This window comes from Balaenoptera acutorostrata, chromosome 11 (genome assembly GCF_949987535.1).
Source record: "Balaenoptera acutorostrata chromosome 11, mBalAcu1.1, whole genome shotgun sequence".
In the NCBI taxonomy this organism is placed as follows: domain Eukaryota; kingdom Metazoa; phylum Chordata; class Mammalia; order Artiodactyla; family Balaenopteridae; genus Balaenoptera; species Balaenoptera acutorostrata.
In genome coordinates, this window is record NC_080074.1 from 7883402 (window position 1) to 7911372 (window position 27971).

Below are 27971 nucleotides of genomic sequence, written 5' to 3' on the forward strand. Positions count from 1 at the left end.
CTCATAACACAAACATTTTTGGAAGAGCACAGACACGTTATTCTGTAGCATGTCCCTCAGTTGGGTATGTCTGATGTTTCCTCACGATTAATTTTATGCGTTGCTGAATGGATGGTGATGCTGTGTCCTTCTCAGTACATCACTGCGGGAGGTGTGCGATGGATGTCAGTTTGTCCCGTTATTGACGTTAATGTGGACCACTTAGTTAAGGTGGTGTGGCAGTTTTACTATAGAGTTACTATTTCCCCCCTTTTTAATTATCAAGTAATTTGTGGCTATTTATGTGAAATCCTCGAACGTCCTCCCAATTTCATGGGACAAAATAGGCGAGGCTTTCCCTTTAGGAAATGGACACCTAGTTCTTGCCGAATAGATCCAGCAGCCAGCCTTCGGCAGTACCACGCTTTGTCAATAAAGTTACGTGAACGTGAACCTTTCCGGAAGGGCTGAGGCGGCCGGGACGCAAGGCATTTAGGGAACTGTAGTCGCCCTAGGAGCTCGCGGCTAAACACCGCCCAGTGGCCTCCCAGAGAAAGAACCAGAAGCCGAAAAGGGAGGGCAAAGCGGGACGAGCGGAGGCGCTCCAGGACGCGGTGCATCACGGGAGTGGTAGTTCAAGCGCGCGGTCCTTCGGCGTCCTGCCGCGCCCCGCGCCGGAGAACTGGACTGTTATACCCGATAGGCCACGCGCGCGAGGGAAGGGGAAGCCGGCCTTGGCCTCCAACAAATCAAATCGAAGGAAAGAAACTGCCGGCTTTCAAAATCCTCCTCCTCCGCCATCATCTGCCGCCGTGCGGGGAGCAGGTGGTGGTGGAGGCTCGAGCGGCGAGAACTGCTCGGAGAGCTGACGGACAAGTGGGCTGGGCATCGGGGCCGCTGGACTGGAGGCGGCGACCCCCACCTGACCGGACCCGGACCCTAAATCAGTCCTCGCCCCGCCGGACGGACGTGCGCGCTCCGGTCGCCCCACGCGGCGGCGCCGCCTGTTTACGGTAGGGTCGGGGTCCCTTTCCTTTCCTTGTCACCTGCCTGGGATGGGGGCGGGGGGCGGCGCGGCCCTGGAACTGGACGAGGAAGGTGTGGTGCCCTCGAGCACTCTGTGCGTGCCCCCTCCGCCTTCTCCCCTGTGCCCTCGATGGCAGAGCGCGATGGGGGTGGGAGTGAGGGAGTTGGGGGGCGTTGGCCCTTTTCACAAGTGGGGAGACTGAGGCTTAGAGAGGGCGTCAGGCCCACCCTGGCCGCCCAGCCCGCAGCTGCCAGCAGTGGCGTCTCCTGTTAGCGTCGGTGTCATCTGGGGGCGGTGCGCGTCTGCCTGGGATCCGGGATGGGGCTCCCGTGCAGCGCGGCTGTCATTTGTGGCTCGAACTCGCGCGTCGCTCCCCCGCTGCCGCCTCCCAATAGGCCCACACCCGCGGAGGGCCTGGGCTGGCGCCGCAGCCCCCGGACCGGCGTGAGTCTCTGCTGACGCTCGGCAGGAGCCGTGGATGTGCACCTAGGAAAATCTGCGACGCTCCTGCGCGGAAGGGAGAGGAGTGTGTGTAATTACCGTTTGTCTGTGCTTTGCCGCTGGTCCTTTGCAGACCTTAGACCAATCAGTTCACCACTCTGTGCTCCAATTTCCTAGTCTTTATAGTGGATGGTGTGTGTGTGTGTGTGTGTGTGTGTGCGCGCGCGCGCGCGCGTGCCGGACTGAGAAATGGGCCCTCTTTGAGCTGAGAAGTTTTGTGTCTCCATTCCATCTGGAGGCCTCACCACCATTTTTCTAGCCTTAAATTGTTCCATTCCATAACTCAAGTGGGGTGGGGGGTGTTGAGGCTATTTTATATTCAGTTTCATTCCCTCAGTCATTGTTGGAGCAGCTGCGAAATGCCCTGCCTCATGCAGCAGATAGAGTGATCCTGTCAAAACATATGTCAGATCACGGTCTCTCTTCTGCTGGAAACCCTCCAATGGCTCTCTTTGTCACTCAGAGTAAAAGCCACAGTTCTTAAAATGGCCTTTGTGACTCGGGCCTCTTGTTGATTCTTTCCTCATCTCTTACCTCTTTTCTCCCTCCCTCTCTGTGCTCCAGCCCCGCTGGCCTCCTTGCACTTCCTCTAATCACCCCTCTTTCCCCACAAGAGCCTTTGCATTTGCTGCTTCCTTTGTAAGAATGCTCTTCCCCCAGTTATCTGCATGACCCAATCCCTGATATCCTTCAAGTCTTTGGTTTTTTTAATTAATAATACCTTCTCTAACCATTCTATTTTAGATGGCAGCCCCCCCCCCAAAAAAAAACAACAAAACTCCTTACCCCTTTCGCTGTTTATTTTTTTCTTATCACTATCTGAGACAATACATATCCTCGTTCTTCCCTAATTACCTGTCATTCCTCTTTGGGGAAATGTAGTGATGCTTTCTGCCGGTCTGCTGAACTCCAGTCTGCTGAACTCCAGGCTGGAAGCTCCTTTTTTCAGCAGCTCCGTCCTTCGTCTGTTGTGATGGTGGCTGTTGTGATGTAGGGACTTCTGGTCTCCTAGGAACCCCTGAAGTCTGGCCACCATGGGCTGCCCAGTCTCCTGGCCAAGGCTGAAACCAGACGTGCAGTGGGCTGACCCTTGTGCCCCACCCCCAGAGTCATGCCACCGTAGGTGGTGGGGCATTCTTTGGGATGGATGACCTGGATCCCATAGCCATCTATGTCCTGTTTGAGGAATGGGACTCTCAAACAGAGAGCAGCCAAGATGGTCAGGCAGCTGTGTGTGCTTTGGGTAGACTCTTTGTAGCCATCAGACTGGGACTTGACTTCCATTCACTGGGGACCCAGGAAATAGTCAACTCACATGGCTTTGCTTGGTGTCCCAGCTGGGGCAGTTGGGTAGAGGAGGACTTGTAGTGAGATGGTAACTCTTCAGAGGCTGAAACCTCCACCTTTTTAGAACTGTTCCTTCCCAAATGCTGTTTTCATTTCTCCCAGTGGTTTACTGCTTGGGATTTCCTTAGCAGGGGGAGGTGGGGTCAGGTAGCTGAAAAGGCTGATGTCCTACCCTGCCCTCCCCAACCCGGAGGCACCCAGAGAATCCTCTCTCTTAATGAACTTTGACCTCCTCAGGTTGCAGATTTCCAGGGGAGCCCACCAGCGTGTCCAGCATGGCCTCTGAAGACATTGCCAAGCTGGCAGAGACGCTAGCCAAAACCCAGGTGGCCGGGGGACTGCTGAGTTTCAAGGGCAAGAGCCTCAAACTCAACACTGCAGAAGATGGTGAGTTCCCGTGCGGACTGGCCCAGCGAGTGAGCGCTTACTGTTCCCACTTGTCAGGCCGGTTTAGCTTCATTATCACACGATTTGTCCTAGCACAGTGAGGCTCAAAGGTGATTTGCCCATGAGCACACGGTGGGCATCCCTGCTGGTGACAGCTCAGGCTGGCAAGGTGGGAAGGGCCCCTTTATCTCTTGGAGGGGATGGTAGGCAATGAGGGACCACAGTTAGCGGCAGTCCCAAGATACAGCCCTGACTTCTTACTTCAGATCCAGCCCCACCTTCACCCCCATGATCCAGAGCTGGTCTGGGAATAATTGTTACCTTCCCCAGAGCTGAGGCCCTCGTGGAGCTGCATTAAAACAACCATCCAGGCCCTCTTGGGAGGTCTAGTCCATGCAGCTGAATGGCCCTGGGAGAGGGGTGGATGCTCCTGACGATGAACAGGCATGAGGACTGGAGAGAACTAGGAACCGGCAGGCAGACCCTGTCTTACCATCCCCGGCCCAGGCATGGCTGACACGGATCAACCCTGAATCCCCTGGCATCTGGAAGTAAAGGCACCTACGTCAGTACTTGTAAGGCCTCTAGAGGTTCTGGCCCAACCAGGGAAACTGGTCTGGACTTGCCTGGTTGTCATGGTGTGCAGGCAGGCGTGCTCCCCTCTGCCAGGTCAGAGACTGCTTGAGTCCTTGGGTTGCTGGAAGTGTGGTGATGCACATTCCTAATATCTCTGTAGGGCCTTAAAATTTAGAGTTTCTCCCTGTGCTTTGTCACTCTTGATCCTTGCATCATCCCTGAGGAAGGGAGGTAAAAATGTTGCCATTTTATAAATAAGGAGAAAAGGACTTGGGAGACTTCAGTAACTTACCCAAGGTCATACAGCTGGTAAATAGCAGAGCTGGGATTTTATCAGAGGTCCAGCCGAATCCGTTCTGGTGTTTCTCAGCAGATGTTCGGCTCAGCTCAGTAAACATGAATTTGCTATTAAATGCTAGTCATTAACACTATGTCAGGCAGTCTTAAGTGCCATACAAAGAGTATCTCAATTTATCCCCCCCAAAAGGCCTTGAGGTAGGTTTCATCCCATATTGCAGATTGGGAAATTGAGGCTTAGGGAGGTGATGTGACATTTCTAAGGCCCAGCTGGAAGTAGTGGAGCTGGGAAGAAAATTCAAGTTTGTCTGGTCCTAAAATCCATGCACATAACCACTTCACTAGCTCAGGCTGGATGTGCTGCCTCCCCTTTTGGAGGTCATCAGGGATGGCCAGCTTATAGCAATGGCCTCTGAGGAGCTCCTTACCTGGAGTGACAATGAGGTACCCAGACAACTAACAGGAGAGAGAAGATGAAACATACTCTGAGAGACATGAACAGAAAGCTCTGGGAAGTAAGGTCGAGGAAAGGGATCACTTTTAGCTTAGGAGAGCACAGGAAATCATTCCATGGATGAGGTGGGTGTTTGAAGGAGAAAGGGCACTGCACGTGAGTTGGCCCAGGAGCTGAGACACATAGGGTGGGCTTGAGAGAAGAGAAGTCAGAATCTCATTGGGAGCCCAGGGCAGAGGCCCTTGAATGCTGTACTGAGGTGCCTGGTGGCCTAATCGTGGGCCCAGAAAGGGCCTCTATCTGGGCTGGGAGTGAGCGGGTGAGGTCCGGGGAGGGCAGGGACCTGTGAGGGGAGGCCGTGAAGCTGATGATTAGAACAAGGACCTTTTCTCTCCCTAGTAAGTCATTTAAGGACCAAAGAAAGGCCTTGCTGCCTTACATAGCAGAGTACCTGGAACTTGTTACTTTGTGAGGCAGTAGAGGCTGAAAAGACAGATCCCTTCCATGCAGCCTCATGACAGTCGGTGGTTATTCAGGGATGGTTGGGGCCCATCCCCCATCTGTTTTTGAGTTTAAACAGAGTTATGGGTTGAATATCAAGTGAGAGGCAACTCAACTGTGACCCCCACCCTCTCCTGTCCCTGCTCTTCCCGTTTTGGTGCTTTTCCTTCCACGCTCACTCTGTACTTGTGACTCTCCCCAGGCTAAACTTGTGGCAAGCGCAGTACCTTCGGATCTCTGTACCTGTGTCACTTACACGGCTCCCCTTGGGGCCCTGGCATCTCTGTTGCCTTCCTTCTAAGAACAGTATAAACATTCCCTTGAGCAGCCATCCTTTCTCCTGGTGACCTGGCCATTCCCTGGATGCTACAGGGACTCCCTTTTGGAGCAAATCTTCCAAAGGGCTGAGAGGCCATGCCAGCCCTTGCCCCGAGTGCCAGTTGCAGGGGAGGCCTGGGCACCTGGGGCTCTGGAATTGCAGCTCCAGAGTAGGGAGAGAGGTTCGGGGACTTCTCCGCCAGGGCCCTGCATAAAGTCCTTGGTTGTGCAGAAGCAAGGCTTTGGGGAGCAGCACGTAGGTTCAGTTTTGGAAAACCAGTCTGAAGCTCAGCTCTGCCGTTTTCCCTGAACTCCTGGGCAGAGTGGTTTCACTCCTTGGAGCCTCAGCTTTCCTTTCTAGAAAATGGGAGGCTCATACCTGTCCAGTCTTTCCAGTTGTGAAATGAGTGCTGGTCACTGCCGTCTGGCCGTGTGACCTTAGTAGGCATTTCCGTACCCTCTCTGTGTCTCAGTTCACTCAGCTGTAGACTAGACCTAACAGTAACTACCTTTAGATGTGGTGGTAGTGAGCAGAGGCAAAGCGAGTCCCTTTCTTCACACACTCATGACCCAGTAAGGAAGATGGTATAACGATCAAGTCACGGGAGTTCCCTGGTTGGCCTCCTCGTTCTCACTGCTGAGGGCCTGGGTGGGTTCAACCCCTGGTCGGGGGAACTAAGAAAAAAAAAAAAAAGTAACCATTCAGATGAGTGTAAAATTGTAGCAGGCTGCACATGGGACATCAGAGGCTGTGAAGCCAGGTTGTTGGCAGGTAGCAAGGGTTTCTGAGGAGGTGCTGCTGCACGGGAGGCGAGGGGAGGGAGGCGCGTGCGGAGGCTTCTCAGGGAGCCCCTTATGGGCTGCAAGGCACAAGCTTTCCGACAGCCCTCCGGTTGTGTGTTCTCCTCTTCTCTCACACTCCTCTGTCTCTTCCCTACCACGTCACCCGCTCCATCCTGCCAGCCAGACTAGATGTGTCTTTCGTGTAACCTGCGTGCTTTTTTCAGATTGTAAAATTAATACATGCTCATTATAGAATACAGAAGCATCGAAAGAAGGGGAAAAAAACCATATCTTCATTATAACACAGCCCAGGGATATAACTACTTTTAATTTTCATGCATTTTTTTTCTGGTCTTTTGTTTTTTTTCTGAACACATAGCTGAGTTCCTCTTTTTTTTTTTTTTTTTCTTTAAATAGTTGAGATCATAATTACAGATACTTTAAAAGCTGCTTTCTAACCTGATGCATTGAGAATATACTGAGCAGGTGCTGGAAAAACAGATTCACTCAGAATCCCACCACCTGGAAATAACCCCTTTAACATTTGGTTTCTGGACCTCAGTGTGTGCGTGTGAGAGAGAATGCATACAACATTTTAAAAGTGGGATCAGACCAAACACCACTGGATAACCTATTTTTTCACTCACCACTATAACATGATTATTTTCCAAGTCAGGTAATCAGCTGTGTCGCCATTCATAATGACATCAGTGTAACTATTTATATCAGGTATCCCAGTGAATTAACCTGTCCTCTGCTGATGGACATTTAGGTTGTATGGAATTTTTCGTCATAATGAAACAGGACAGTAGTGAGCACCCCACATGTGAGTCATTTCACCATGAAAGCACGTGTGCCATCGTGCCTGCTGGCCTCTGACTTGTGCCGTTGCCCTGCTTGGCCTGGTGTCCTCCCCTTCTTGGCAGGCTGCACACACACAACCCACAAGGTGTCCCTGGCACCTCCTTCACCCAGACCAGCCAGTTCCTCTTTTCCCTTGGCTCCCAAGCCTTTCATACCTGCCTTGTTTTAACACGCATTAGAGAGGGATTTTCTGTGTAGCCATGTCCCCTGCTAGACTGTGAGCCTGTCCAGGTCACCCTGGTGAGCCAGGGTCTGGCTCCCAGTAGGTGCACCGTAGCCCTTGGAGTTGTGAGTGACGAGGTAGTCGCTGGGCCTCAGCTCCTGCCTCTGCCGTTCGTGGCTCCAGAAGTCTAAGGTTCTGTTTTTTTGGTCCTGGGCAGCCAAAGACGTGATTAAGGAGATTGAAGATTTTGACGGCTTAGAGGCCTTGCGCCTGGAGGGCAACACGGTGGGCGTGGAAGCAGCCAGGGTCATCGCCAAGGCCTTGGAGAAGAAGTCGGAGCTGAAGGTGAGGTCTGCAGGGCGAGTAGGCCCAGACTGGTTGGGGACAAGCCTCCGCTCTCAGCCCCACGGCCGATGCCTGTGTGCAGACCGTCCTGGGCCCCTGTGGGCGATCACCTCGGGCAGCTCCTCTTGCCCTGGCCTCCCCAGAACAGAGCACTGGCCGGGGCCCCTCTGCCTGTGTGATGTGTCTGTTTGGGCCCTGCAGTAACAGACCCTGAGATGGTGTTAGGCGGGTAAGAGGTTTATTGGGTAACGTGTGAAAGATAAAGAGGAAGGCTCAGAGCTGGGCAGGGAGAGCCATCTGCTGCCGATGCGGACCTGGCGCCTGGGAGGAGGACAGGAGCCTCGGGTTCGGAAGCTGTTCTGACGGACGCTCAGCCTGCCCAACGGGGAGCTCCAGAGCAGGGTTTGCCCCGTGGTGGAGTCTCACATTGGGCAGAAATGGCCAGACCTCAGGTCAGATGCTGCGGTGGTTGGAAAGCTGCTCGCTGGAGGCAGCCCGCTAACTGCCCCCCTCACAGCCGGCTGGCGAGTTCTTTCTTGAAGGTGCCCCTCCTTGGCCGACACAAAGATTCTTCTGTCCTGATGTGTCCCAAAGCGGGTTCCTCTGAACACCGGTCCTTCAGGAAGCTCTGTGAGAAAAGTGGGGTGTCGTGTGTTCGCTCCGTCAGGAGGCCGTTGCTGCTTGCTCCCCTTCGCGGGGATCCCAGTGTGTGTTAGCTTATCAAAGCCTCTGAAGAGCCATGAGGGAGAGAGACCTGCTTTCCAGGCTGGAAGTGGCTCTCTTTGTATGTACAAGGCTAGGCTGGTGCTGGGCTCTTCTACATGTGTCATTAACCCTCGAGGCGACTCAGGTCCATTTTGTGAGTTAAGGGAACTGAGGCTCAGGGGGGCTGAGGAAACAGCCCAGGATCTTGCCACTGGTCAGTGGCTGAGCCGTGTTCCCGTTTCCAAGTCCGATGCGCCTTCCGTGGCACAGCTGTGCTTTCTGAAAGGGGAGGCGTACAGGGCCGGGGCCATGAGAGGAGACGGAGGGGATTTGTCCAGGGAGGGCCCCGAGCTCATTGTCAGAGTGACCCTTGATGTTTGTTTCCCTCGGGAAGATCACGGTCAGGTTAACAGACAGCCAAGGCAAGACTGTCTCTGCTCTCCTGCCCAGGGCCTCCTGTCCTGAGCATAAGCTGGGACATTTCCTATGAAAGAACTCAGCTCTCCTCAGTGACCTGTGAAGGACAGGAACGGAGGAGAGGTGGCCCGGGCATGGAGGCCGCAGCAGCTGAGCTTTGGCATCCAAGGACCTGGGTTCAAGCCCCAGCGCCACCACCTTATTTGCTGCATTACGAGGCCTTGCATTGGACTCAGCTCTGAGACTGGGCTCCTTTATGCAAAGAAGTTTTTCCTCCCTGAGAGGTTGCCATGGTGGCCACATGCAGGCTCATGTAGTGAGAGAGCTTGAGCCGCGGGAATACCACATGCATCTTGTCACCCTGTGTAGACCCAGGGCCTTGAATCGCCCCATGTTGTGTCTCAAGCCTGCTTCAGTGCTGGAAGGAGCCCAGGGTGGGAGCAGCGGCAGGGCCAGAGCTGCCCTTGACACCGGTGCTGTTCTGGCCACAGTACTGATGCGAGATAAGATGCTATTTCCACTCTTGCAGCACGTGCACAAGTTAGGTCTTGACAGATGAGGAAAGTGTGGCCCAGGGTCACACATCTCAGGATTGCAGCCCAGATACCAGCCCAGTCTCTTGACTGCTCTGCTGCCCACTTGGAGATCATTGAAGCCTAAAGCCTATTTCAAAGATAAGATACAAGGGGTCAGAGACAGGGAGTGGCAGGCCTGCATCAGCTAAGTCAGGATGAGAAGCCAGCCTTGTGCCCCAGAGCCCCATGCTGACCTCAGCCCATCAGAGTTGGGTTGGGGAAGCTTCAGGATGAGATGCCACTGTCTGTTGGGAGGGGCTCAGGCTGTGGCTACCTGTTCTGACCCTGCGCACCTGTGTGCAGGTGTAACTCACTGAGCAGACCCATATAGAATGCCTCTAGGTATGTTAGTGATTTGCATTATTGGAGGATGTGAGAATTCTACTGCAAAAATCAACTTCTCTAGTACTTAAGGTTGGGTTTAGTTCATACATTTTAAGGACTGGGTTTCAGGGGAAAGTTGCTTGTCCTGTGTCCCATCATTTCCAGGTTTGGCCCAGGAAAGGCTAGAGCTGCCAGAGTTGATATTTTGGTGGACACAGCAACCAGAGTTAGAGGGTAGGGCTGTGTGCTTGGAGCCTCAACTCTGCTGGCCAGCATGATACATGACCCAGTCACGTGGCCACTACCTTTGTGACATTTACCTAATATTTCCTTTAAATCAGCTCACTTTGAAGTAATTTAAAAGCAAACATGATCCCTTCTATAACTGGAAAATGGCAGCCCTTACCATAAAGGAAATAAAAGAGTGTTATTAAATTCTAGTTTGAGGCCATTGCCATCCAAAGACTCTGAGCCTGAAGCCTGCTCTCCCTTCGTTAGAAAGGCAGACGAGCTGGAAGTGGGGAGGTGGGTGAGACCCACCAGCCCCAAACCGAGCCTTCCTTCTAGAGGTGGTCAGGAGGGTTGAAAAGAGACTTGAAAAGAGAGTAACTTCCGGGACTTCCCTGGTGGCGCAGTCATTAAGAATCCGCCTGCAAATGCAGGGGACACGGGTTCGATCCCTGGTCCAGGAAGACCCCACATGCTGCGAAGCAACTAAGCCCATGTGCCACAACTACTGAAGCCTGCACACCGCAACAAGAGAAGCCACCACGTTGAGAAGCCCACGCATCGCAACACAAGAAAAGCCCCCGCTCACCGCAACTAGAGAAAGCCCGCGCACAGCAACAAAGACCCAATGCAGCCAAAAAAAAAAAAAAAAAACATAAATAAATTTTAAAAAAAAAGAAAAAGAGAGTAACTTCCTCACTGCTGGATCCTGTATTGTTTCCTTTCCTGTTCCTCCACCGCCCAAAATCATGTCACTGTGGCCCACACAGTGTGGGAACCTAGCACTGGGGAGGAGCCCTGGGCCAGGAGTCTGGTGTCTTGGTCCTGGTCCTGCCACTGCCCTGCCACAGGGCCTGGGGCCAGTCCCTTCCCTCTCAGCCTGATTTCCCTCTTGGAGAACCAGAGGGTTGGACAGATGGCACGTTTTCCTGACACTTCTGCTGATTCCCCCATGGTTCTTAGGGGCTGCCAGGTCCTATCAGCTTCGGTCAGAGCTGGTCCCACTTTTCACCCAAATTCAGCAGTCTTATTGTGCTCAGTAATCCAAGTCTGTGGAGACAAGGGGCTGCCCGAAGGCCACCTCCAAGGGTTTCAGCTAACTCTTTTCTTCCTCTTTCCAAAGCGCTGCCACTGGAGCGACATGTTCACGGGGAGGCTGCGGTGTGAGATCCCACCTGCCCTGGTGAGTGAATGGGGCCTCTGCTCATGCCGCTGGCTGCAGGGACCCCTTTGGCACTTCCCAGGACTTTTTCTCACGGCCTCTTCTTTCCGGAGGCTGAGTGCCCTGTGGGTGCCTGAGATGCTGAAATGGCAGCCAGGCGAGCACAGCCTCCGCCTGTGTCCTGACGAGCAGGAGCCAGGAAGTGAGGACTCAGAGTCCCTGTGAGACCGGGCGGCCCAGTGACAGGAAGTACAGCAGAGACTGCCCAGGGTTCACTCTTGAGCTTAGTGGTTTCGCCCGCAAGCAGCATAGATCTTACTCCCTACGTGATTACCCCTCTCGTCCTGGCCCCTCCCTCCCCTGCACCCTGTGGTCCCTCTCGACCTCATTCTGCACACAGGCTGCCTTGGCGGCCTTGTCTCCCTCCGGCCCCTCCCTTTCTCCGATACCACTCTTTTTTTTTTTTTTTTTTTTTTTTAACATCTTTATTGGAGGATAATTGCTTTACAATGGTGTGTTAGTTTCTGCTTTATAACAAAGTGAGTCAGTTATACACATACATATATCCCCATATCTCTTCCCTCTTGCGTCTCCCTCCCTATCCCACCCTCCCTATCCCACCCCTCTAGGTGGTCACAAAGCACCGAGCTGATCTCCCTGTGCTATGCGGCTGTTTCCCACTAGCTATCTATTTCACATTTGATACCACTCTTTTTGCTTTGGTTCTCATCGTGGGTGGCTTCCCTCTGCCTGTTTTCCATTTCCCCATTCCTGGGGCTCAGCTCCTCTTGGGTGGAGCTCCCAGCCTGTGTGTGCACAGGCGCACTTGTGGGAGGAATGGGAGGGCTCACAGGACAGAACATGGCTCAAGGGAAGGGGGCGGGGCTGGCAGCGGGCAGCCTCTCAGTGTATCCTCCTAGCACAGAGTGTCCTCGGGGTGAGGTTCATGGTCAGTTGTTGGCACGATTGTCCATGTGCCAGCGCTGCCTTCTCAGGCCTCTGTTTATCTAGCCGGCACTGGTGCTCCTGAGATGCCTGGGCACCAACCTCATTTCCAAAGCAGTTCAGTCCGGCAGACAATTAAGGGTCATCCAGGGTGTGACAGGTGTCCCCATGGAGGCCCTGGAGGGCGGGCTCCCTGGGTGGGGGATTTAGGAAGCCCCTGGAGAGCTGCTCCAGTTAGATACCAGCCTCAAAGGGTGGATGAGAACCAGGGGAGGCTGGGGTTAGAGGGCAGGTTAAATAAATTGATTTGGGTGATTTAAGAGCCCTCTGCAGGGTTTTCAGTCTGATATAACATGGTCAGCTCTGTAATGAAATGGTCTGTGTCTCTGCCAGTTCCCCACCAGCCTGGGTGCCCCCTGAGGGCAGGGGGGGCCTGGTATAGACGCAGCACCTGGTCCGTGTCTGTGAAACGGACATGAGCTCCCTCTGTGCCCAGATCTCACTTGGGGAGGGACTCATCACAGCCGGGGCCCAGCTGGTGGAGCTGGACCTGAGTGACAACGCGTTCGGGCCCGACGGCGTGCGAGGCTTCGAGGCCCTGCTCAAGAGCTCCACCTGCTTCACCCTGCACGAACTCAAGCTCAACAACTGTGGCATGGGCATCGGTGGAGGCAAGGTGGGTGTGGCAGCCCCCTTCCCCGCCTCCCCGTTGTCCTCCGCCTCCCTCCCTTCCCAGTCCCCTGCTACATTTGTGTCCATCTGAAGTGTGTACCCTTGGCCACCCACCGTCTGGGATGGTTGGCCTGTTGTTTTTCTCTTCAAAGGAAAAGGGCCTCAAAGGCAGCAGCCTGTGGCCAGTGGGGAGAGGAGATGGAGTCTGTGAGTGTGGGGTTGCCAAGCAACCACCCTCAGTTCTTGTGTTGCCTTGGCAACACATAGGCAGTATTGCATACGTGCTCCGACCTGCTGGCTCTGCAGAATGCAGGGCTTGGGCATCACTAGACCTGCTGTGCCCTCAGAACAGCTGGCAGAGCCGTGTAAGGCCTGGCGTGTGCATGTGGGAGAGGGAACCCAGAAAGAGAAACCACTCTGGGACGCCTGGGCACAGCTCACCTTTGTTCCTGGCCAGGGCCTTGCCCAGGGTGCCTCCCCCATCCTGCCAGCAAGTCAGGCTGGTCCATGTAGAAAGGCACCTAGGGGGCTTCCCTGGTGGCGCAGTGGTTGAGAATCTGCCTGCTAATGCGGGAGACACGGGTTCGAGCCCTGGTCTGGGAAGATCCCACATGCCACGGAGCAGCTGGGCCCGTGAGCCACAGCTGCTGAGCCTGCGCGTCTGGACCCTGTGCCCCGCAACGGGAGGGGCCGCGATAGTGAAAGGCCCGCGCACCGCGATGAAGAGCGGTCCCCGCACCGCGATGAAGAGTGGCCCCCACTTGCCGCAACTAGAGAAAGCCCTCGCACGAACTGAAGATCCAGCACAGCCAAAAATAAATAAATAAATAAATAAAATTAAAAAAAAAAAGTAATTGTGTAAGGTTTAAAAAAAAAAAAGAGGAGTCTATAAAATTTAAAAAAAAAAAAAAAAAGAAAGGCACCTAGGGAGGCCAGCCCTGTTTATTCTCTTCTTGGTCCATTCTGGCTGCTTTAGGCCCAGATTCTAGAAAGGCTGAGCACCAATCTGCATTCCCATCCTCCTTCCCTCACGTTCTGACCAAAAGGAGCAAAGGGCCAGGACATAGGAACAGACAGTGAACGGGGACATCTTCTCTTTGAAGATGTGTTACCTTAATTCTCTCACCCTTACTGAAAGGTGGGTGACGCTGTCCCCATGTTTTCAGATAACTACACTTGAGCTTAGAGATATTGGGCTGAGCACCCCAGATGATGTACCTAGCGTGGGACGGATGTGGGATTTGAACCTGCATCCACATGGCTGGTCAGAGCAGCAAGAGGAGCCGCCTATGTGATGCTTGTGGTGGCCCAGGCTGAGGAGCCAGAGGGGCCTCCCCTGCAGACGGTCTGTCTCCTCCTGCCCGCAGGTCACGCTCGTGCACCCATCTCAGCCAGCGCTCCTCCGGTCTAGGGGGCAATAGGCTGTATGTGTTAAGACATAAAAATGTTTGCATCAGCACCGAAGACAGGTCCAGCCCAGCCCAGAGTGGGATGTGCTGGGAGAGCCACCTCTGCAAAGATTCCTTGAGGCTGGTCTACAGCAGAAGTTGGCGGTCTCTGCCCTGAGCACACGCGTGACCCACCACCATCACGGAGTCAGGCTGGTGGTGTCCCGTGTCCTGTATGTGCCCCAAGAACAGAGCTGCGTGCAGGCAAACTGACCCAGCTGCCGGTCGCAGCTCCTCCGTGTATTTGCTCTGGGACCTCGGCCAGTTCATATGCCTCCCCCTGAGCCTCTGCTTCCTTGTCATAGAGTAAGGCCAGTTCCACCTGCCTCCCAGGCCCGTTTTCAGGTTGAAACAAGGCATGAAAGTACCTTTGCCGAGAGTGCTCCAGACCTAGTAGGTGCTCTGTAAACGTTATTTCTCTTCTGCTGCACTTCCCCTGAATCTTCGATGTCTTATTTACCCTGGTCTCTCCAGTTCCAACCCAGCAACCAACAGCATTTTTAAACTCCTGCTCTGTTGGTGTCACGGGAGAGAGGCTACCTCCTGGCACCACCCCAAGGTCAGGGCAAACCAGATTTTAGGGTTTCACCCGCAGCAGCTGAGCCCCTGCCGTGTGGCTGGCCTGAGCACGGGCGTGTGTCAGATGGGTGTGGCGGGGCCCTGCTCTCCTCGGCCGGCTCCCCTTGGGCATCGTGGAGCGTGGAAGAGATGCTGGAAGATCTGGAAGATTTGGGTTCTGTGCAGAGTCTGCCACTTGCTTAGTGACTGTAGGAGAGTTTCTGTCGCTCTCTGAGCCTGAGCTTCTTCAGCTGGAGAGTGGGAATCGCGATGGTCCCCACCTGACAGAGGGCTCCTGACAGTAAAGCGGGCTGTGAGGCCCCTTCCCCAGGACCTGTCTTAAGGTTGGCCACTCAGTGTTGGTGTCTCCCTTCTCCCGGGTTCAGGCTCCCCATCTCTGCTGTGGGGCTAAACCCCATGGGGTGACGGGACATGCAAACACAGTGGTGGATGTCAAAGCCCTTGTCCCTGCAAGGTGCTGGGCGCAGGTGAGGTATGACCGCTGTGCTGCTGAGCAGTTCTTCGTCCCCGTGTCCACCACCCTTGGGTGGCGTGGCATGTTGAAGACCAGGGCCTCCTGCCTTAGGCCTGGGCCCCTTGCCTTTCCCCCCCCAGATCCTGGCAGCAGCTCTGACTGAGTGTCATCGGAAATCCAGTGCCCAAGGCAAGCCGCTGGCCCTGAAGGTCTTCGTGGCTGGCAGAAACCGTCTGGAGAACGACGGAGCCACTGCCTTAGCAGAGGCTTTTGGGGTGAGTGGTTTCTGCCCCTGGAGCCCATCAGACTTGCCCTTGAGCCAGGGAGGAGGGCAGGGGCAGGAGCAGTGGCCGGGAGGAGGCGCCCTTGGGTGTCCTTGTCCCCTGTGCTGCCTCTGCTCTCCCCTCTCTCCTCGCAGCGGGCCCAGGACACTGCTGAGTCTCTGCTAGTGAGAGGGCCGCACCTGCCCCACGGGCTAGGAAATTTGGGGTCTGTCTCCCGCTTCTCTTAATTTAAACATTTCCTTTGGCAGACGGTATTCTAGCAGCATTAGCCGTGCTCAGGCCAGAGCAGCGTCCCCCACGGTCCTGCTGCTTCCGGCACTCCCCCTGCCTCAAGAGAGTGGACGTTGCAGGGGAGAAGGGCCTTGTGTGTCTTACTGGACCCCTGGCTGCAAGGGGCTTCTGCCTCTTGCTCTGGAGCTGGAGTAGCCTGGTTACCTCATAGACGCGGTGACATTAAAGATTACGCCCTCTCTGCACCCCTTCCCTTGGTCGCTGTCCTCCATGTGCTGGGACGGGGTACATCGTCATCGTGCCAGGCCTTCAGCAGGCGTCCTCAGTGCTCTTAGAAGCGGGGGGCGCTTAACTTGGGTCCGTGGGATCCCACTGGCCTGTGGGTAGGATTCAGGGAGTCTTTGAACATGGCTGGGGGAAATTGCATGATGGTTATCACTGCCAGAGTTAAATACAGTATTACCTTCCACTGTGAATATAGACAGTAAACCTCAGCAGCTTTAGAAATTCCTGTAACTTTGTTACCAGGAGAAATCACAGATACTTTCCGGTCAAGTGATAGTTGTTACAGATAGATAGAAATTTTGTTTCTCATACATTGAGGTCACAGTGGTGGTACACCTAGGTCTTGTTATTCATTGCCTTAAGAGGTACATGTATTACTACGGCACATATTTGGGCAGCTTCTCTTAATATTTTGATAATTGTCTTCTGAATGAATTTGTTATCCTATATAATTTAACTTAAAATGTAAAAACATCCTGAGGAGGGGAGCCCTGGGGCTTTCCCAGATTGCCCGATGGGTCCATGGCACAGAAGATATTAAGAGGCCCTGACTTGGAATGTGCCTCAGTTGGGCTGCCTGTATTTATTTGTGAACGCCCATGCTGTGCTGGGCGCCCAGAGACAACAGAAGGTGCCTGGGTACAGAGTTATGCCCGCCTGTCCTCAGTCCCGGGTAGCAGTGGAGATTGGGACGTGGGCCTCTCCTTGAGCTCTTGGGGGCTGTTGGGGTGCAGACGAGAAGGTGGCTTCGCCACTCCAGAGTGATGAATGCCATGACAGAGGAAGGATGAGGTGCTCTGGGGGCAGAGAGGAAGAGCCCTGGATTGTGCTTGGGGGTTGATCCAGGAAGTCTTCCTGGGGGAGGAGGCATCCAAAATGAGAGCTGTTGAATGCATAAGGAGTCAGCCTATCAAGAAAATGCCAACAAAATAAAGAGACAGAGTGTTCCAGGCAGAGAAAAGGAGATGTCAAAAGCCAGAGTGAGAGAGAAAAGACCCTCCTCACCCCCAGAAAAGGATGTGGTGTGTGGGATGCCAGTCATATTGTGTAAATAAGGCAGTAGGGCGCCAAGAGAGAAAGGCCAAGCAGAGCTATGTTATATAGAGCAGAGCCAGGGCTGACTGTCAGGCCAGAGCCCAGGGTCCCCACAGTGCAGAAGGTACTAGACTAAGACACCTGTGCTCAGAGCTGTGTGACCCTGGGCAGGTTATGTAGCCCCTCTGATGCCTAGTCATCTCTTATCTAGTGGTGATCCTAATCCCAGGTAGGTCTCCCTTGTGAAGTTGTGGAGAGGATCAGAAGTGGTCATGCCCCGAAGCGTGCTTTGCCATCATGCCCCAAACGTGCCCCAAACGGGCAAGTCCCTCTGGTGTCTGATGTGTAGCGCTGCCCTCCTGCCTGGGGATGTCCCCCTTCCTCGGGGGCCCACCTGTCTCCCTCCTGCCCCTCGCAGATCATCGGGACTCTGGAGGAGGTCCACATGCCACAGAACGGGATCAATCACCCCGGTGTCACTGCCCTGGCCCAGGCTTTCGCCATCAACCCCCTGCTGCGGGTCATCAACCTGAACGACAACACCTTCACCGAGAAGGGTGCCGTGGCCATGGCCAAGGTGAGGGGGTGCGGCCGGGCCAGAGCGGGCCCCGGAGACTGGGTCTGGCTGCTGTCTTTGTGGTGGACCCATCAGCAGGTGGCTGCTCTCCCCCCTACCCGCCCACCTGGTGTGTATCCCGTGGGTTCAGCCATGTGAACATCTCCAGAGTGGGGCGTATGTCACAAGCTAGCCTGTGCCCTTTTGGGCAGCTCTGCGTGTCCATACTACCACATCCTAAGCTGCCTTCATGCATCCCTGGCTGTCGGCGCTTGTTTTGTTCTCAGAGGCCACTTGGAGGCTGCTTCAGCCTGTTTCCTCACTGATTCTTTCCTCAGCTGTTTATTGAGCCCCTGTCTAGCACCCAGCCCTGTACCAAGTGCAGGCCACGCAGAGTTGAGTCAAAGACTCTGCCTTCAAGGAACCCCTAATTCGAGGAGGGGAGGAAGTAGCTAATCAGCAACAGCACAGGGCCGTGAGCACAGTGGCTGGCTGGGTGTCCCATCAAACTCACAGGGCTCCATGACCCCACAGGAGTCTAGTAGGCCTGCCGTGGGGTGTTAGCAGAGACATGTGCAAGGGTTGGGGAGCACACAGGAAGTTCCAGTCAGACGCAGGGCAGGCTTCCTGGAAGAGGTCACATTTTGGCCAAGTTCTCCAGGACAAGTGGACTTTGTCTGGACGAGGAGGGCGGGAGGGGTGTTTCAGGCAGAGGGGTTGGCAGCACATGGGGAGGCCCAGAGACGGGAGGAGCCCTGCTCCATTGGTCCTGGTGTGAACAGGCCAGGGTTCAAGGCGTGTTGGAGGGCTGGAGGAGCTGGAGGGGGGAGGCAAGACCTTGTGGCCTTGCTGACGCCTTGAGACGTGCTCCCATGAGTAACAGGGGAGCCACCAAGGGGGCTTAGCCGGAGGCCAGGAGGCCACCTGGGGGCAACAAGAAGAGCTGATGAGGCCACCAGACTGGATACAGAAGGGACAGGGCGTGATGACCAATATGGGGCGCGGCACCAGCTCGAGGAGGGCCCTCACCCTGGTCCTCGCTTCCCGCAGACGCTGAAGACCTTGCGGCAGGTGGAGGTGATCAACTTCGGGGACTGCCTGGTGCGCTCCAAGGGCGCCGTCGCCATCGCAGACGCCGTCCACGGGGGCCTGCCGAAGCTGAAGGTGCTGGCTGGCTGGCTGCCTCCTCCCTCCGGGGTCCAGGCTCCCCCGCGCTCGGGGTGACAGCTGCGCGGGCAGAGCAGCTGTGGGGGGAGCTGGCAGGGTGGTAGCCTTCAAAGGCAGGTGGCCTGGGTTGGTAGCCCGCTTGCACACCCTCCGCCTGTGACTCCGTGCAAGTCTCTTTGCCCCTCTGAGCTGCAGTCTCTCATTTTTCAAAGAGGAGGAGGAGAGTGGTGCGGGTCATTGCAGTATAGCGGAAGTGTACCGCACCCTCACGAGGGGGAAACGGAGGCTTCAGAGTAGTGGCAGGCCTCCCGGCCCGTGTTTCTATCATCCGCCTCTACCCCTTCCCATTATTTTTTAGGAGCTGAACTTGTCATTCTGTGAAATCAGGAGAGATGCTGCTCTGTCTGTTGCTGAGGCCGTGGCTGACAAGGTGGAGCTGGAGAAACTGGACCTCAATGGTAATAGGGGTGGTGGCCTCGGCACAGGCCTGCTGGCGGGCCCCGGCCCCCGTCCTGACCCTCTGTTCCCTCCCCTGCGAGCAGGCAACACCCTGGGAGAAGAAGGCTGTGAGCAGCTCCAGGAAGTGCTGGACGGCTTCAACATGGCCAGGGTGCTGGCGTCCCTCAGGTAGGGAATCTGGATCAGCGGCTCCTTTGTTACTATTTTATTCATTCAGAAAACGTTGGTTGAGTCCCTGTGGTGTGCCAGGCACTGTGTTGGGCATTAGGGCTATGACAGTAAGACAGTTAAGGTTTCTGACTCATGAGACCTCGCTGCCGTGGGCGAGGGATCAAGGAATGAGACAGAATAATCAAGTTATCACGTGTTTAGCAAAGGGACAAATGGGGGCTGAGATCGGTCACCCTTTGGATTGGGTGAGTTGGGGAGGCCTCTGAAGGGATGACCTTTGATCATCAAGGTGATGTGACGGGCAGGGTGGGGCAGCAGTGATGTAGTGACGTGTGGTAGTGGTGGGGTGGGCTGGGCATTGTTCCTGAAACCAGCCTTAGAGCTTGACTGTAGGAGGAGATTGACGCAGGCGAGCGGGGCTTCCTGGGTTCGCGGAGGCCGGGGGTGGGGTGGCGGGGGGCTGCTTCTGCCATCGGGACGGGAGTTGGTTCAGCCGTCAGCACCCATCTCCGCCTGCCTCTCCAATCTCTGTGTTGGCTTCATTCACTTGTCAGGTCCTCAGTTGTGTCCCTCAGGGCCAGGCCCAGTGCCGCTGCTAGCAGCTGTAGCCCAAGGTGGGCTCAAGGGGCTCCCAGTCCAGGGGACATGGAACAGCCTTCCTCAGGGGCAGGGCAGCCCCATCCCTCGCCCTTAACCGTAGCTTCCTGTGGTCAGCGAGATGTGGGTGGCACAGTCCCGGGCGTCTCAGCCTGGGCAGTGTTCCTGCCAGGCCCTGGGCCCCAGCTGTGACAGGCGGTGTTCTTCCTTTTCTCTGTCTCCCCAGTGGGACTGTGGGTTCCTCTGGGACAGGGACGAGATCGAGCTCTTCCTTGTCCGCAGCGTGGGCTTCCCTGGGTGATGAGCAAGGAGGGGTGCGCTCCCTGGTGACTCTACGTGTCCCCACCCTGGGGGCAGCTGCTCCCCTTGCCCTGTGCAGGCTCCTGCCCGGCTGGGGCCTTTGGGTTCTCGGAGCCATCGTGGGCCACTGGGCAGGGAGGGTCTGCTTTAGCCAACCCTCTCCTCTGCAGTGATGATGAGGGTGAGGATGACGAGGATGAGGACGAGGAGGAGGAAGGAGAAGAGGAGGAAGAGGAAGGGGAGGAGGAGGAGGAGGAAGAAGAGGAGGAGGAGGAGGAGGAGCCACAGCAGGGAGAGCAAAGAGAGGAGTCGACCACACCGCCCAGGAAGATTCTGGATCCTAACAGTGGGGTGAGTTCCATGTTTGCCACATCAGAGCCCTGGTCCCCTGAGCGTGAAATCTTGAGACGTTTTTCACGGGGGTCATGGGTGTGGGATCCCCTTAGGCAGTGACTGCACACTAGTTTTGACTGCACACTCCTTGTGGAAAGAGGAAATCATCCCAACGTAGCTGTATTTGTATTTACCTCAGTCTGGATGTGTTTATTCATTTATAAATTATAACACACATGCCGCTGCTACATTACATGCAGTCAGTAACTGTATACTGCAGTGCTGCACGATCCGCAGCTGGTTGAATCCGCGGGTGCAGAACCGCGGATACAGAGAGCCAACTGTAAAGTTATACGTGGATTTTCCACTGTGCTGGGGGTGTATAAGTATTTCTAAAAGAATAGGGTAAAAAACAAGCATAACTAGAAGTTTTTTTCCTACCCTTCTTGGTGACCCATAAGGATGGCCCCCATTCCAGAGGTTGGCTGGCTCGGTGACTCAGCTTGGATACTTGGTGTTCCTTTCCTGGCCCGGAGGCTGGTGGACTCAGGGCTGCCACGTCTGTTCCCTCAGAGGTTCCCAAATAAAGCTTCGGGAGGACTTTGGGTTGGACAGATTCAACAGCTGTTGAATTCGGCTTATTGTCCAGGTTTATGGAAGCAGTTCCATAAATGGCTGGGCGTCTTTAGTTCTTTGGGCACCTCTGGTGCTCGCCAGCAGTGCTTACCAGGGCTGAGACTAGTTCCTGGTGAGGCCACTTTAGCCCTGGAGTCATTTCTGCAGCATCACACGTCATGGCGAGGATCCACTTGGCTGCACCAGGCTCTTGGAGTCTGAGGGAGGTGGCTTGCCCCGACCCCAGAGGCTCCTACACGAGGAGCTGACCAGAGCCAGCATCTGTGGGCACCCCACCCTTGGGGGGCTTTGGGGAATTCTGGACTCTGAGCCTTGACTGGCCTGCATGAGGGGCGTATGTTCTGGGTAAGGGGTCTGGATCTGGACCTCTACAGAGCCACCTGTGCCACCTGTCCCCCAGGAACCAGCTCCTGTCCTGTCCTCCCCGCCTCCTGCAGACGTCTCCACCTTCCTGGCCTTCCCCTCCCCGGAGAAGCTGCTGCGCCTCGGGCCCAAGAGTTCCGTGCTGATAGCCCAACAGGTAACAGCGCTTCCGACGCCAAACCTGCTCGGGCCTTGGCTTCCGGAGCTGCCAGAGCAAAGGTTCAGGCAGAGCACGGGATTTGGGGGGGTGGGGCACTGTCGACGTGGGGGGCGGGGACTGCCAAGTGTTGTTTTTTTGTAACACACACACGTGTAAACGGGTGTGACCAGTGGTTGCAGATGTCTGCGCCCACTGCGAACACACTTGGGCTGCGAGGAAGGGTAGGCCTGTGGCACCTCAGTGATGACTGGAATTCGGGAATCTTCCCAGGACTCTCCTGTGAGCACACACACCTAGGCTTCCCTCTGTGTGTTCTGTAGGACCAGCTGCTTCTAGAACAGCTGTCCCACCCCAGGCCCCTGTGCAGGTCCCAGCATACTTGTGTTCTTGCTCCAGCCTCACTTGTTCGTTGGTGGGTCGTTACTTCATTCATTCTGAGACAGTTATCGAGCACCTCCTGTCTGCTGGCTGCTGCTCTGAATACTTGGGCATGATTTTATCTAACCTCCTTGGCAACCCGGAATGTAGACCCTTCCACTCTTATTTTACAGACGAGAAAACTGAGGCTTAAAGAGGTTAAATGATGAAAACAGGCATGTCTTGTTTTATCGTGCTTCACAGTTACTGCGTTTTTTGCACATTGAAGGTTTGTGGCTACCCTGTGTCGAGCACGTCTATTGGGGCCATTGTTCCAACAGTATTTGCTTACTTTATGTCTCTAGATAACGTCACATTTTGGTAATTCTCACAGTATTTCATACCTTCCACCAGCAAAAAGATTATGACTTGCTGAAGGCTCGGATGACAGTTAGCATGTTTTAGTAATACAGTGTTTTTAAATCACGTATGTGGCTTTTGTAGACTTGATGCTGTTGCACACTTAACAGACTTAAATAATGCACTAGGAAGCCAAAAAATTCACACGACTCGCTTTAGTGCGGTATTTGCTTTATTGCTGTGGTCTGGAACCAAACCCGCAGTATCTCTGAGGTATGTCTATACAGAGAAATAAAAGGGGCCACTCGCAGAGCTGGCTTGATATTTTTGCTTTTTATCTCCCGTTTATATTTTTCTGTACTCTTATTTTTTTCCCCCATGATAAATGAGATTATATGATGCAAACCTCCGTGTGGCCCACCTTTTCACTTAATACCATTCATCATTTTGCTGTGTCAGTAAAACTCTTCTCGTGCCCTTTATCTCAGTGAGTGGATGTAGCACTTAAGCCATCCACTGTTTCTGTGGATTCACATTATTTCCGCTTTTCTCTGTTGTCAGTGAAACTGATGTAAGTTTCCTTGCGTGTAAGTATCGTTTGCATTCTGGATTATTTCATCAGGTTAGACTGCAGGAAGGGGATCGCTGGGTCACAGGGATAATGATTTTTAACGTGAATTCTCTCGGTGTGTGTGCACACCTGCTGTGGCCGGGCCCATGCCAGGCTCTCAGGGGACAGCGTGGGGCAAGGCAGGACCTGTCCTTGCCTACTGAAGGCCCGTTTCTTGCCAAGGCCTCCTCCAGCCCCAGGCACATCCCCACTGTGTGCCAAGGCCCTGGGGCTCTCACCCCTGGTGACCAGCCATTGTCTCCTGTGTCCTCAGACTGACACGTCTGATCCGGAGAAGGTGGTCTCTGCCTTCCTGAAGGTGTCCTCTGTGTTCAAGGACGAAGCCACAGTGAGGTCGGCGGTGCAGGATGCAGTAGGTACGTGGGGTGGGTGGGGCCCGGATGGCTCCTGCCTTTCGCTGCCCCGGGGCTCGTCGGAACATTCTTCTCTCACCTGCTCTTCCACTGGGTTCTTGCCGTAGAGCCGGCCGGGTGCTCGCCTCTCTGTTTTTCGCAGATGGGGAAACTGAGGCCTTTCCCAAAGCCATACAGTTCTATACGGTGAGAACTCGGGCCGGGTGGCGCCCGCCGCAGGAAGGTCGGACCTCTCGGAGGAGGGGTGATGAGAGCCGAGCCCTTGTCCCCACCTCTGAGCCTGTGCACACACAGTCCCCTCCACCTGGAGGTCCCCCTGCTTTCCCCGCATCTTTCCCAAGGCTTCCCAGGATCTCTAGTGTGGCCAGGTTGGGCCAGGCGGAGGGGGGAGGGAAAGGGTAGAAGGGAGTGGAAACACTTGGGAGGCTTTCTCCAGGGTTGGCGCACCGTGGGTGACACTGAGGTGGGAGGGTTAGTGGGAGGGGAGGCTGGGTGGGGAGGGGAGGGCCGGGTGGGAGTCTCCGTGTCTGCTCCCTGAGAGCCCAGCCCCACCGTGGGCGTTTGTGGGAACGGGTTACCTGAATTCGGTTTCCCAGAACAGCCTCGCACGGAAGCGGGGGCCCAGGCGGTCCCTGCGGGCCCTTGGCCATGCCTCCCCCCTCCCTTCCCATCCACTCCCCCTCCCCCACCCCCAGAATGGCTGAAACCTCCCCCAGCGGTGCCCTGCCTCACTTAATCTCTGCCCAAGCCCATTTTATCTGTGAGGCCAGGACAGAGAAGGGCCAGGGTATCACAGCTGGCAGGTTGAGCCCTTCCCCTGGTGCTAGCTGTCCCCTCAGTCTGCCACCTGTGTCCACATCCCACCCCCGTGTTCTCCTCCTGATGAGCGCAGGAGACAGGGCCCAGCCTGTGTGCTCAGGGGCTGCGTGCCCTGAGGCCTCTTTGCTGCTTCTGCCTTGCAGATACCTTGATGAAGAAGGCCTTCAGCTCAACCTCCTTCAACTCCAATGCCTTCCTCACCAGGCTCCTCATCCACATGGGGCTGCTCAAGGTGCGCTGGAAGGAGCGCGGGCCCTGGGGGGGTGGGCGGGGGTGCACCAGAGGCTGCATCATCCGGCACCTCGAGTGCTGCTGGGGCCTGTCACCCGCACTGTCCCCAGGCCTGGGTCTGCTTAAGCAGCCTCGGCCTTCGTGACAGGATTTAGGATTCAGCTTGACCTTGGCTGTGGGGCTGTCAGCAGGGGCTGGGTGGTGGAGACCTGGGGTCCCCCAGGTGACCTTTTGAAGCTCACCCTGCCTTCTGCTGTGTGTTCCCCTTGCAGAGTGAAGACAAGATCAAGGCCATTGCCAACCTGTACGGCCCCCTGATGGCATTGAATCACATGGTGCAACAGGAGTACTTCCCCAAGGCCCTTGCCCCTCTGCTGCTGGCATTCGTGACCAAGTGAGTGTGCCCTCATCAGCTCACGCGGCCGGTGACCACGCGTGCAGGCCTCTGGTCAGCTGAGGCTTCCCTGGCCTGGTGACTGGGGCGTGTCAGAGGCCCTCACACCTCTTGGGCTCTCAGCATCTGTGTTTGAGTCTCACCACCCCTGGACCCAGCTGAGGACACAGGGCTCGGGGACAGTGTCTTTCCCTGAGAGAGACAGGGGACGTGCACTGGCCCCATCTTGCAGACGAGGAAGCGAGCACCGGGTCAAAGGAGGTGTTTGCCCACGGTCGTGCTGCTGAGCCAGGTCCTGTACCCGGCAGTGTCTCTGGGAGCAGTTCTGTGTTCATTCCCTCAGCTACTAGGCCAAAGGGGCCTGCCCACTTGGCCTTCCACAGCCTCAGGCCCCTCTCCTGGGGACGCCAAGTGCCCAGACACACGAAGCCTTGGCCTTGTCCTGGAGCGTCCTGGGAATGGTGGGGCGCTGGCCACAGCCGAGTAAAAAGGAGCCTCCAGACCTCAGGGCCCATCAGGGGCGGGTTGGGAGGCTTGTCCCCATCCTCACTGAGGCCCTGTGTGGCCCCCAGCTGACCTCCGGCCATCCCCAGGCCTCAGTCTCCCCATTTGCCCAACCAAGGGGTGGGTGAAGTTGTCTCCTAGAGCTCTGACCAGCCACACTTGCGGTGAATCCAGCGCCTTGGGGGAAAGTGGGAGGGGGTGTAGGAGAAAGGAGGTGCCCACACCCTGGGGGACATGTAACATCGATGGGTCCAGACCATCAGTCGGGGTGCTTAGCGCGTGTGACGAAGTGTCGTGGGGCAGCCCGCGTGGGGTGGGGGGTGAGGAGCATGCGCCGGTCCCCCAGGACCTAGTTGGCACCTCGGCCTCTTTGCCACCTGACATCCCTTAGTTCCGTGTGCATAGCAGCGCCTCCTTAGTCGGGCCTGACTCCCTCGCCGTGTCTGCCCCCCTCTCTGCCACCACACTCCCCCCACCCAAACCGCCCCTTGCACTGCAGCTGCTCCTATGCCGGAGTCCAGGGCAAGTCCAAACCCTGGTCCTGGATCTTGTGCTGGCTGCGGCCTGGCCTCCCCGCAGCGAGGTGCACTCTCCCCACACCTGTTCCCTCTGCAGGAGGTGTTCCCTCAACCCGTGGGCCTTCGCTCAGGCTGTCCGGGGTGTCCCCACGTGGTGGCCCTAGCCCCCGCCTGCCAACCCCGGACGAAGCCCGGCTCCCTCTGTCTTCTTCCAACCCCTGGTTGGGACTGTTCCCTCTGCATTCCCATCATCCCCGGTGTGGCCCTTGGGCTGGGTGTGGACCCCCAGAAGACACCCTCGCCCTTGGTGGTCAGTTGACAGGCTGCCTCCTCCCGGCTTGTTGCCTGCCTTCCAGTGCAGGCCTTAGTCTATTCCATTTTAAAAGAGGGGGGCTTGGTAAGAGCTGCCCCCAGGCCTTGGGGGTGACTGAGCGACGGTGGAGTGATACGCATGCCCCCTTCCCTCAAGTCCCAGCCCAGTGGTCTGGGATCCAAGCCCGGTCTGGACCAGGTAAGGTGTCTGTGGGCTTCGGTCCTGGCTGCACCACAGGCTCACCCATCCCCCTGAGCATCTTTCACCAGTTTCTTTCTCTGCAGTGAGACTAATGATCTTGATGGTAACCTGTTACTCGTAGGGGCCCAGGTGGGACTCCTGTGGTCCCCTCTTACACGTGCGCTAGTGGCTGCTGAGGGCTCCCTGGCCCTGTGCGCACTGGAGAGGCCTCGGAGAGCCTGTCTGGTGGAGAGCAGAGGCCCAGGTTCTCTCCCGGCTCGGCAGGCCTGTATCCTGGCCAGCTGTAGGCCGTGTGGCCTCGGGTGTATCACCCACCCCTCTTAGCCCCACCTACCCCCACCTGCAGAAGGTGGGAGCTAACGTCTCCCTTGCAAAGTCACTGTGAAAATGAGAACAATGGAGTCTGGCGTATATTTTGACCTCAAAAACGGCCCCCACTCCATCTTCACAGTTGGGAAACTGGCCCTGCTGTGTAGCCTGAGCTTCCTGGCCCCCAGAGGTGCCCGCCCCACCTGCTGACTCTTCTTTCCCCGCAGGCCCAACGGCGCCCTGGAATCCTGCTCCTTTGCCCGCCACAACCTACTGCAGACGCTCTACAAGGTCTAGACGCAAATCTGGTCTCTCCGCATCCCTCGGCCTGGACCGGTGCCTTGGGAAGGGACTCAGAGGAAGGACTCTGGCCAGCAGCAGGGAGGGTCTTTGTCGCGTGTGTCGTGTCTCCTGAGTATGCGTGTTGGTGCGGCGTATGTGCAGGTGTGTGCTTCGTGTCGGGGTTTGGATTTTTAATGTCTCCCTGCTGGACTGGCCCTGGTCCCGCTGGAGGGGAGCTGGCCCCCAGGCGGAAGGGCTGCAGGCTGCTCTGCCATTAAACTCACCGCCATCTGAGGATGCTCTGCTGATCTGTGCCGCAGGCGCCAGGCCCTGGTGGCTGTCCCCACCCACCTCGCCTTCCTTATCCTCTGGGGCTGCACCAGAGCCTGGGGCATTGCTGTCCCCTCCGTGCTGTGGGCGTTTCCTGCCCTGCCTGGGGCTGCTCACTCGATGGCCGCCTCTGCTTCCTGTCGCCAAGTCCTGGTCCTGCAGCCACCACTCTTCCTGCCATCCACCCACGCTGTGCCGAGCCCTCAGCCCGAGGGCCAGAGACTGCTGTGCGTGGGGCCGTGAGCAGAGGGCAAGACCCTGGCACCCACACCGTGTGGACAGGAGGAGAAGCCAGTGGGCAGACACTAGGGTCTAGGAGCTGGACTTGCCTGGACGGTGCTGGCTCCCTGCCCAGTGGGCCCTTCTCTGGCTGCGGAGGTGTCTGGGACAGGCCTGCGGGCTGAGCTGGAGGGGGCATCTGGACAGGCCCAAACCTGTTCTCCAGCCTGGGTGGGCAGGGTCAGGGCCCACTGATGCCTGAGCTGCATCTTGGGCACCGTTAAGGACCTGGGGCAGGGGCCGGTTGGGGGCTGGGCATGCCCTGTGACACCTGTGCTTCCCCTCGTGCTCTTTGTGTGTGTCTGGGCTGTGCCCGGGGCTTCACAAATAAAGTCATGTGTAGCAGCAGCGGAGACTTGAGAAGCTTTTCACCTCAAGTGGGCTGTTCTCAAGGCCTTGGTGCCTGGGGTCCCACCTCAGCATGGCCACTGTGACCCCATCTTGGTCTGTAGTAGGGGGCAG

The 27971-nt window shown here is 56.1% G+C and overlaps 1 protein-coding gene across 1 annotated transcript; it reads left to right on the plus strand.

Annotated features, from left to right (window-relative positions):
* Positions 1 to 527: 527 nt before the first annotated feature.
* On the plus strand, positions 528 to 27857 carry RANGAP1 (Ran GTPase activating protein 1). Its single transcript, XM_007189107.3, has 16 exons — positions 528 to 992; positions 3092 to 3241; positions 7415 to 7542; positions 10915 to 10974; positions 12395 to 12574; positions 15192 to 15326; positions 17305 to 17463; positions 18493 to 18606; positions 18968 to 19067; positions 19152 to 19236; positions 20307 to 20487; positions 21506 to 21625; positions 23230 to 23332; positions 24292 to 24380; positions 24652 to 24773; positions 26846 to 27857. Exons 2-16 carry the CDS (start codon positions 3130 to 3132, stop codon positions 26913 to 26915), a joined length of 1758 nt encoding a protein of 585 aa, XP_007189169.2. The 5' UTR covers positions 528 to 992; positions 3092 to 3129; the 3' UTR covers positions 26916 to 27857.
* Positions 27858 to 27971: the final 114 nt, after the last annotated feature.